We start from the raw sequence: 9758 nt of genomic DNA, 5'->3' as shown, positions 1-9758 counted from the left end.
CGTCTGCAGCCGTTACTTCAAAAACTCCTCGCAAGTTTGTGGAGCACATGAAATCCTTGGAGCATAAGCAGAAGGCTAAAGAGGTCAGAGGAGGAGGAGGAGGAGGAGGAGAAGAAGAGAAAAAGGGGAGGGGGAGAGGGCTGGGGAGGGGGGGGCGTTCCTGGCTCTTGTTGAACTTTCTTTCTTGCCCGTCTCTCTCGTCTCTCTGCCCGTCCCTTCCTCCTGGCTCCGCTTTTTTCTCCTGACCCTGGGCCAGGTGAGTCTGGCCGAGAAAGAGCCGGATGGTCCAGAGGACTCCGAGGAGCTGATCACGGTGGACGCCCGTGGGCTGCTTTGAAGAGCAGGACGAGGACGAGGACGAGGAAAAGGAGGGAAGGGCTGGGGAGGGCAGGCCAGCTGGACCCAGCAGAGGACCGTCGGTCAGCAGGTAGAGACTTTTCCAGCAAGTCTCTTAATTTTGCCAGGAGGAAATTTATTAATCAGCTTTGTCGAGAGAGGCCGGGGGTGGTGGTGGTGTCTTCAAACTTGGCCACTTTGAAGACTGGTGGACTTCAACTCCAGAATTCCTCAGCCAGCACGGCTCAGCTTGGAAAACCTCCCTTTCCCCTCAGCATGGCTGGCTGAGGGATTCTGGAGTTGAAGTCCACAAGTCTTCAAAGTGGCCAGGTTTGAGGACCCCTGAGATAGGCCATAATAATAGAATTTTGCAAGCCTGGTTGTGTCTTTCCTGCCTTCCTCTGAGACACCCCCCCCTTGAATCTAAGGGGGGGAGGGTCTTTTCATCATGCCTCTTCTCCCCTGCACCACCACCCTCTTTCCCCGCGACTTAAGGGATGTTTCTGCCCTTTATGCGTTGCAATGGCTTCTCAGGGTTTGCCTTCCAAGCTACGCCCGGGCGATACCCAGCGTGTTTGCCGACATTTCTTAAGACTTCTAGCAAGGAATGTCCCCACACAGTCACACCCACACACCCACAGCCGTCTTTGTGAGCCTTCCCTGCAGCGTAGATTCCCGGAAGAAGGCGTCACCACTAAGCCCAGAGCTGTAGGAACACATTCTTCTTAACGCTCTTTTTTTGCAAAAAAAAAAAAAAAAAACCCAAACAAATTTCTTTTATTTGGTGAACTTGGGGGGGTCAAAGGAGGGAGTTTGCATCCTCACCTTCCCCTACGCCTTCTCCTAGGTTGGGCCGAGAGAAACGTCTGTGAAGATCCAGGAGGAAATGCGGAGTATTGTCCGGACACGGTTTACGGTAAGAGAAGCGAGTTCTTCTCTCCTTGACGTGTTTCCACCCGTTGCTTCTACTCCTGTCTTCAGGAAGTGCTTTGGAGAATAGCTTGACTCCCTCTTCTTTGGGGCCGCCCCCTCAGATATTGGAACGCCGCTGTCATGTCCCCCCTCGTCCTCCTCTTCATTAAACTAGACGCACCCGATTCCAGCAACCGTTGTTGTGCCCTTGTTGAGGACTAGCTGTAATAAGGTTCTTGATTCCTCTCTCGCGGAATCCTCTCTCGCGGATTCCTCGGCGGGCTTTATGCTTTCTTGATCATGCCCTTTCCCCTCCCCTCACCCTCCTTCCTCCGGCAGGCTTGGATTTCCTGGTGCCCGTGGCAGGATTCCTCTGTCGGCTGTGCCACAAATTCTACTCCAGCGACTCGGCCACGCGGCTCACCCACTGCAAATCCCGAATGCATTTTGAGAACTTGCAGGTCAGTCCTTCTTTGCTTCTTTCCCTTGGGCCTTCTTCCGTCACCCGCTCTTAATTCGCTCGCCCACCTCCTCCTGGGGTGAGTTGTGGGGGGGGGGGATTCCAGCAGCTGGCCTTCTCCTCTCTTGGCCTGGAAATTGGGGGCTACAGTTAAAGTCTTTGACGTGTGGCCGCCGTCGCCGAGCCGGCAATTTCAGCCCCCAGCCCTGACGATCCTAAGGAGATCCCCTGGTGACCGATTTTACAGCCTGGGTTGTGGCCGTGGTTAAGGGGGAATCTGTTCTGGAAGTCCATGCTGGTTTCCAGAAGGAAAAATAAATAAATAAATTGCCGTCCATTGTGGTCACCCCGCAAACCGGACCACAGGAGAAACGTTTTAAAATGGAAATAAACAAATAAGCGTGGAAATTTAATGAATTAAAATAAACGCGTGCACAAAATGTAGTTGTGTGGCTGCATAGGTCCTGAGGTCAGAACTTTGAATTTGGATCGGAAGTTCCTTTTTTGGGTGGGGTGTGTGTGTGGTGTGTGTCTGTTGTAACATGAAACGGCCCGGTTGTTGAGTCAAGGACATCCTGAATTTAGGAGCCTTGGTGGCGCAGTGGGCTAATGCCTCCTTAAGTAACACCAGCTGCCTGCAATTAGTGCAGGTTCGAGTCCCACCAGCTCAAGGTTGACTCAGCCTTCCATCCTTCCGAGGTAGGTAAAATGAGACCCAGATTGTTGGGGGCAATTAAGCTGACTTTGTAATAATGCCGCTTGGGTGTGTGTGAAAGCCCTAATAAGCAGGCATATACATAGAATGAAGGCTACTGCTAAGCTTGTAAGCCGCCCTGAGTCTTCGGAGAAGGGCGGGATATAAATGGGATTAAAATAAAAAATAAAAATTTGGGTTTTGCTTCACTTTCCCTCAAAAAGCTGGATGGAGTCACTGAAGCAGTAGGCGTGAGCTTAAATGGACTCCAGAAGATGGTAGAGGACAGGAAGGCCTGGAGGAACATTGTCCATAGGGTCGCGATGGGTCGGACACGACTTCGCAACTAACAACCAACAACAACCCTCAAAAAAGCCATTTCTCAGATGCCTGTAGCATCTTCATTATTCAGCCACGGGACTTCCTAACCCTTAGATATGTTGTCACCATGAGGACTAGTGTGCTGCGTAAAGCTGCAGTGGCCCAGATTGAGTTCCAATCCTGTTTGGACCAGTTTTTGTTTTGTGTTTTTAAGAAAAAAAAAATGCAACTCTGGTTTCTTTTTCCGCCCGCAGAGGTATAGGGCCTCCCGGCCTCCCGGCTGCATCCGGACATACAGATCCCCCCTCGCAGCCGCCGGACCACCAAGCTTCTTCTGCCGCTAAAACTCACCATCCAGAGAAGCCGTGACTAGACGCCAGAGACTCCCCTCCTCTCCCGAGCCCCCGGAGGTCATCCAGACGTGCTCAGGTGACTATGAAACGGATGATATTTGCGGAGTTCTCGTCATTGACGAGAAATGCGAGCCATCCTCGCCGGGGAGCGACAGCTCCATGGGGCAAGACGGCGGGGTGTCAGGCGAGGGGGCCAGACTGCACCCCGCGGGAGAGCAGCCAAGTCTGGAAATTCAGGGAAAAATGGCTGTCGATTCGCATCAACGGATCCAGGGGAGGCCGAACGGAGCCAAGGTCCAGCCAGCCAGGATGCGACCCCTTCCACGCCGGCCGAAGGGGAGACGGTCTCCGGCCTCCGGCGTTCAAACCGGCGCAGGGCGAGATGAGGCCGGTGGCTAATATTTCTCCGTAGTTTTTTCCTGAGAATTTCTTCCCTCCCTCCCTTTGCCTTCCACTTTTAGCGAAAGAGAGAAACGTTCTAGTTTTTTCCTAGTTGGTTGTTTTAAAAATAAAAATGAAAAAAATGAAAAAAAAAAACAAACAAAAAACCGACAGCTTTTCGGTCTTCAATGCAGGGAGGGCTTAACCGTCATTTTTCTCCAAAAAGAAAAACGAAAAGCACATTTTGCGAAACGTTCCGTGGTTTAATCAGCGACTCAAGTTCAGGCCACGATCTTAACTACGTTAATTGCAAGAAAACGGTTTCCAGGGTTTGTGCAACAGGCTCAGCCCGGAGCGTTCAAACCACGGTTAAAGAAACTCGGCTTGTATTGCAAACGTTCCGGGGCGAAACGTAGCCTGTTTGGGCCCTGAACGTTGGTCTTTTCATCAGAGCCATCCTGGTTTAAGCTAAGCTGGACATTCACTCACAGTAATGCTAGAATTCTATCCAGTTGTCCAAATAAGAGAGGTTTTGTGGCTGGCAATTACAGGAGCCCGAATTTTCTCTTGCTAAGAGAGACAGGTGTTAAAGAGAGTTTTTTGAGCCATTTTTACAACCTGTCTTGCCAAAGTTGTTAAGTTAGCAATTTTATTTTATTTTATTTTAATTCCATTTATATCCCGCCCTTCTCCGAAGACTCAGGGCGGCTTACAAGCTTAGCAATAGCCTTTATTCTATGTATATGCCTGCTTATTAGGGCTTTCATACACACACACAAAAGCGGCATTATTACAAAGTCAGCTTAATTGCCCCCAACAATCTGGGTCCTCATTTTACCGACCTCGGAAGGATGGAAGGCTGAGTCAACCTGGAGCCTGGTGGGACTCGAACCTGCACTAATTGCAGGCAGCTGGTGTTACTTAAGGAGGCATTAGCCCACTGCGCCACCAAGGCTCAATGAACCTGGCTTTCCCCGTTGATTTTGTCTAAAGTTTGCAAAAGGGGATACACACAATCCCAGGACACTGCGACCGTCATAAATGCGAGTCAGTTGCCCAGCGTCTGAATTTTCATCTCGTGACCCCAGGACGCTGTGACCGTCATAAATACGAGTCAGTTGCCCAGCCTCTGAATTTTCATCACGTGACCCCAGGACGCTGTGACCGTCATAAATACGAGTCAGTTGCCCAGCCTCTGAATGTTCATCACGTGACCCCAGGACGCTGTGACCGTCATAAATACGAGTCAGTTGCCCAGCGTCTGAATTTTCATCACGTGACCCTAGGACGCTGTGACCGTCATAAATACGAGCCAGTTGCCCAGCCTCTGAATTTTCATCACGTGACCCCGGGACACTGTGACCGTCATAAATACGAGTCAGTTGCCCAGCCTCTGAATTTTCATCACGTGACCCCGGGACACTGTGACCGTCATAAATACGAGTCAGTTGCCCAGCCTCTGAATTTTCATCACGTGACCCCAGGACGCTGTGACCGTCATAAATACGAGTCAGTTGCCCAGCATCTGAATTTTCATCACGTGACCCCAGGACGCTGTGACCGTCATAAATACGAGTCAGTTGCCCAGCGTCTGAATTTTCATCACGTGACCAGAGGGATGCTGCAACGGTCGTAAGGGTGACAAGTCAATGGTCACTAAATGAAATGTTGTATGTCAAGGACTCACTACCTCTCCCGATGACAAGTCTCACAACGACACTTAAATTTATTAAAAGTTCCTTTCTTAGAAACACCAGTAAGATTTAGTGTGTGGATCTCTGCAATCCAACCAGGAGACGCCGATTCATCTTTTTTTTTTTTTAAAGCCGGATTTAAGAGAATCCGCCAGCCACGTCACTCATCAGCCAGAGCGGCAGCCTTTTAAAGCCCCAAGTTTGATTTCGGACCCTTAAGAATCCCGGGCTCCCCTTCTTGGCCGAGCTGCTGCTGGAACTCCAGACGGGTTTGCCGGTTCGATTCCAACAGCTCCTTCAGCTGAGTGTTGAGGTGGTCGTTTTTCTCCTCCAAGTGATCCAGGCAGGAGTTGATCTGGTCCAGCATGAGGTTGATGGCTGCGTATTCTGCCCGGGGAGGGAAGAAAAAAAAAAGTAAAAAAAGTCCTTTCAAAGAGATCCCGGAGGTAACCCACCCTTCTCTCTGTGCATTAACAACTTCTTTTAGTTGATCCAGGAGAATATTTATTTATTTATTTATTTAATTTATTTTATTTTATTATTATTATTTTATTATTACCGTATTTTTATTTTATTTTTTATTTTATTTTATTTTATTATTATTTTATTTTATTTTATTTTATTTTATTAATTTTTATTTTATTTATTTATTTATTTAGATTTATATACCGCCTTTTTCCCCCCCGAGGGACTCAGGGCGGTTTACAGGGCAAATTAAAACAATACAATATATACAGGTTAAAATAAAATTAAATATGTGGTAGCTTAGGGTTGACATGAGGGGTCTTTGGTGCTCTCTGAGCTGGATAGTTTCCTTGCAGACGTTTCATGACCCAACTGGGTAACATCATCAGTGCTAGAAGGGAGGAAGGGTTTGTGGGGAGGAGGAGGAGGACTCTGTGGCCCTTGGTGCTCTCTGAGCTGGCTTGTTTTCTTGCGGACCTTTCATGACCCAAAGTAGGTAACATCCTCAGTGCTAGTTAATTATTAATTCTTTTAAGGAATTAATTTAATTATTAAATTCATTGGTCACCCTTCTTGTTACAAAGGACTCCGGATGGCTTACAGCATAATAAAACATTTTTTTAAAAAAACAACAACAAAACTCATTAAAATCATTGGATATAAAATGACCAGCAGAGTAATTGCAATAAATAAATAAGCACATTTCATTCTAGCCTAAGGCTTCCGGAGGAGTTTTTCAAAAAGAGGCTGGACGATCATTTGAGCGGGGATGGTGCGAATTCTTCCCGTTTGAACGGGGTGGGTGGGGGTTGGACTAGATGACTTCCGAGGTCCCTCGCAACCAGTGTTTCTATTTTAAAATTCAAGACTCTCTTAGCTGCAGTCTTTGAGAGGATCTGCCCCCCCGCCCTCCCCAGTTTAGATTGGCTAAACACATACACACACACACAGACACACTTTCACAGCTGGAAAAGGCAGAGACCCCACCTATTATAAATTCGTGTATTAATCCCATTTATACACCTATCTGGCACAAAACAACAAAGGATCACAGTGCGCAGAGATGCTTTCTGGGGCCGGTCGCTTGGATCTGCCGGCATAATAATAATAATAATAATAATAATAATAATAATAATAATAATAATAATAATAATAATGGCTTTTTTTCTCATAGAACGCTCAGAATGGAGTTCCGGCATCTTTTTTGGATGGAACCTTGTAGGGTAGGCAAGGCGGGTTGTGTGACATGTGTGAGTTCCGGCACCTTTTTCTTTTACAAAAAAAGCACTGAATCATCATCATCATCATCATCATCATCATCAGGGCTTTTTTTCTCATAGAACGCTCAGAATGGAGTTCCGCTCAGAATGGAGTTCCGGCACCTTTTTTGGATGGAACCTTGTAGGGTAGGCAAGGCAGGTTGTATGACATGTGTGAGTTCCGGCACCTTTTTCTTTTACAAAAAAAGCACTGAATAATAATAATAATAATAATAATAATAATAATAATAATAATAATAATAATAATAATAATAATAATAATAATAATAATAATAATGTTGGAAGGGACCTTGGAGGTCATCTAGTCTACTTGCAGGGATCACCAGCAAGATCCCTTGCAAGCTTCAGGCACGTTGCAAAGCAGACCCCCCCCCATAACCCTAACCCCGGCTTGATCCTCAGCGACCCTGGGGGAAGAAAGCAAAGGAAGATCTCCCCCCCCCACCACCACCACAAAGAGAGGGATCCGCTGGAGGGAGGGGGGGAAATCTGCCCTTGCAAAGGGATCTCAAGGTTACCTGCCTCCCCGAAGCCTTCCTCTTCCTCCTCCTCTTCTACCTCGCCGCCCCGCCCCAGATTGAGCTGCGGTTCCCCGTTCGGACCCGACATCCCGGCTGGAGTAGAAGCCAGTTTAAGCCACGCCCCCTCCCTCCCACTTTCCCCCGGATGGAACGCGGAGACAATGTTGCAAAGGGTCAGGCCACGCCCCCCGCTTCCCGGATGGAACGCGGAGAGAGAGAGGCTAAGGCGGGCTAGCCACGCCCCCTGGCGGGAGACTGCCCGGCTAAGCCCCGCCCCCCCTGGTCTTTACCAAAGATGCTAGAGATGTTGTTATTCAACTCTTATTATTATTTATTTCATATTAATCCACGGTTAAAGACATTAACTTGGCGTTAAAGACAGGAACGCCTTCATTGCATCAACAGTAATTGGTAGGGCAGAAGAAATCAAAATCCAGAATTGATTGGGGGGGGGCAAGGGTGGGGGTTAACTTAGGGAGGAAGCAGCCAGGAAATAAAATATTTATTATTTATTCACTTTTTAAATTAAGGAAGGTTCATCAATAAAATATTCACTCCCCCCCTTTTTAAATTTTTAAATTAAGGAAGGTTCATCAATAAAATATTCACTCCCCCCCTTTTTAAATTTTTAAATTAAGGAAGGTTCATCAATAAAATATTCACTCCCCCTTTTAAAAAAAATTTAAATTAAGGAAGGTTCATCAATAAAATCTTTATTCACTCCCCCCCTTTTAAAATTTTTAAATTAATGAAGGTTCATCAATAAAATATTTATTCACTCCCCCATTTTTAAAAAATTTTTAAATTAAGGAAGGTTCATCAACAAAATATTTATTCACTCCCCCCCTTTTTTAAATTTTTAAATTAAGGAAGGTTCACCAATAAAATATTTATTCACTCCCCCCTTTTAAATTTTTAAATTAAGGAAGGTTCGTCAATAAAATATTCACTCCCCCCCTTTTTAAATTTTTAAATTTATTTATTTATTTTAATTCCATTTATATCCCGCCCTTCTCCGAAGACTCAGGGCGGCTTACAATTAATGAAGGTTCATCAATACAATATTTATTCACTCCCCCCTTTTAAAAAAAAATTTAAATTAATGAAGGTTCATCAATAAAATATTCACTCCCCCCTTTTTTAAATTTTTAAATTAAGGAAGGTTCATCAATAAAATATTTATTCACTCCCCCCCCTTTTTTAAATTTTTAAATTAAGGAAGGTTCATCAATAAAATATTTATTCACTCCCCCCTTTAAAAAAAAATTCAATTAATGAAGGTTCATCAATGACCCTTTTTCGAGGGGCGGTGAAATTGACTAGCAATTCGCCTCCTCCGAAGGTCAAAGCCTGCGCCTTTAAGAAGCCCCGCCCCTTCGTTTGCTTAAAGTTTATGGTTCTAGGCAGAGCCGCCGGTCTGAAAGGACGCGGGCGGGCGAGGCGATTGACATCCAGGGTTGCAGCTGGTAAAATAAAACACCCCCCCCCAAAATAAAAATAATAAAAAAGGAAAAATCTTTTTTTTCCTTAGAGAAAGGGGACAAAAATCAAGGGTGTGCGTGTGTCTTCTCCTTCGAGCCTCTTTGCAAAACCCGCCGGCTGGGCAAACCTCGCCCCCCCCACCCGCCCCATGCCAACCGCGATCTCCGAGCGGCCGCGTTCCCACGTTCGCAAGGCTTAGCACACCCGTGCAAAAAAAAAAGCGTCGATCTAGCCGCAGGGGGTCTCCAAACTTGGCCCTTTGATGACTTGTGGACTTCAACTCCCAGAATTCCTCAGCCAGCAAAGCTGAGGAATTCTGGGAGTTGAAGTCCACAAGTCATCAAAGGGCCAAGTTTGGAGACCCCCCTGATACAGGCTTTAAGAGGAGTGGACTTCAACTCCCAGAATTCCTCAGCCAGCGTGCCTGGCTGAGGAATTCTGGGAGTTGAAGCCCACAAGTCATAAAAGGGCCAGGTTTGAAGACCCCCCTGATACAGGCTTTAAGAGGAGTGGACTTCAACTCCCAGAATTCCTCAGCCAGCGTGCCTGGCTGAGGAATTCTGGGAGTTGAAGCCCACAAGTCATAAAAGGGCCAGGTTTGAAGACCCCCCTGATAGAGGCTTTAAGAGGAGTGGACTTCAACTCCCAGAATTCCTCAACCAGCGTGCCTGGCTGAGGAATTCTGGGAGTTGAAGCCCACAAGTCATCAAAGGGCCAAGTTTGGAGACCCCCCTGATACAGGCTTTAAGAGGAGTGGACTTCAACTCCCAGAATTCCTCAGCCAGCGTGCCTGGCTGAGGAATTCTGGGAGTTGAAGCCCACAAGTCATTAAAAGGGCCGAGTTTGAAGACCCCTGTCT

At 46.8% G+C, this 9758-nt stretch overlaps 2 protein-coding genes across 2 annotated transcripts; one reads left to right on the top strand and one right to left on the bottom strand.

The window, feature by feature from the left end:
• Position 1: 1 nt before the first annotated feature.
• Positions 2 to 4047, top strand: CIZ1 (CDKN1A interacting zinc finger protein 1; the record flags this gene model as incomplete). The annotated part of the gene is given in 8 exon segments (XM_083374868.1): positions 2 to 19; positions 21 to 83; positions 257 to 322; positions 324 to 386; positions 388 to 427; positions 1184 to 1252; positions 1588 to 1709; positions 2978 to 4047. Coding segments are annotated over 8 exon segments (531 nt in total), but the record flags the coding sequence as incomplete, so codon positions are not given.
• A 1111-nt stretch (positions 4048 to 5158) lies between these two features.
• Positions 5159 to 7514, bottom strand: BBLN (bublin coiled coil protein). Its single transcript, XM_083375228.1, has 2 exons — positions 7415 to 7514; positions 5159 to 5538 (listed from the first exon to the last, which is right to left on the bottom strand). The coding sequence occupies exons 1-2, from the start codon at positions 7503 to 7505 to the stop codon at positions 5339 to 5341; spliced, it is 291 nt and encodes a 96-aa protein (XP_083231354.1). The 5' UTR covers positions 7506 to 7514; the 3' UTR covers positions 5159 to 5338.
• Between the last annotated feature and the right edge of the window lie 2244 nt (positions 7515 to 9758).

This window comes from Vipera ursinii (genome assembly GCF_947247035.1).
Source record: "Vipera ursinii genome assembly, chromosome: 16".
In the NCBI taxonomy this organism is placed as follows: domain Eukaryota; kingdom Metazoa; phylum Chordata; class Lepidosauria; order Squamata; family Viperidae; genus Vipera; species Vipera ursinii.
This window is presented reverse-complemented; position numbering and strand designations above follow the sequence as displayed.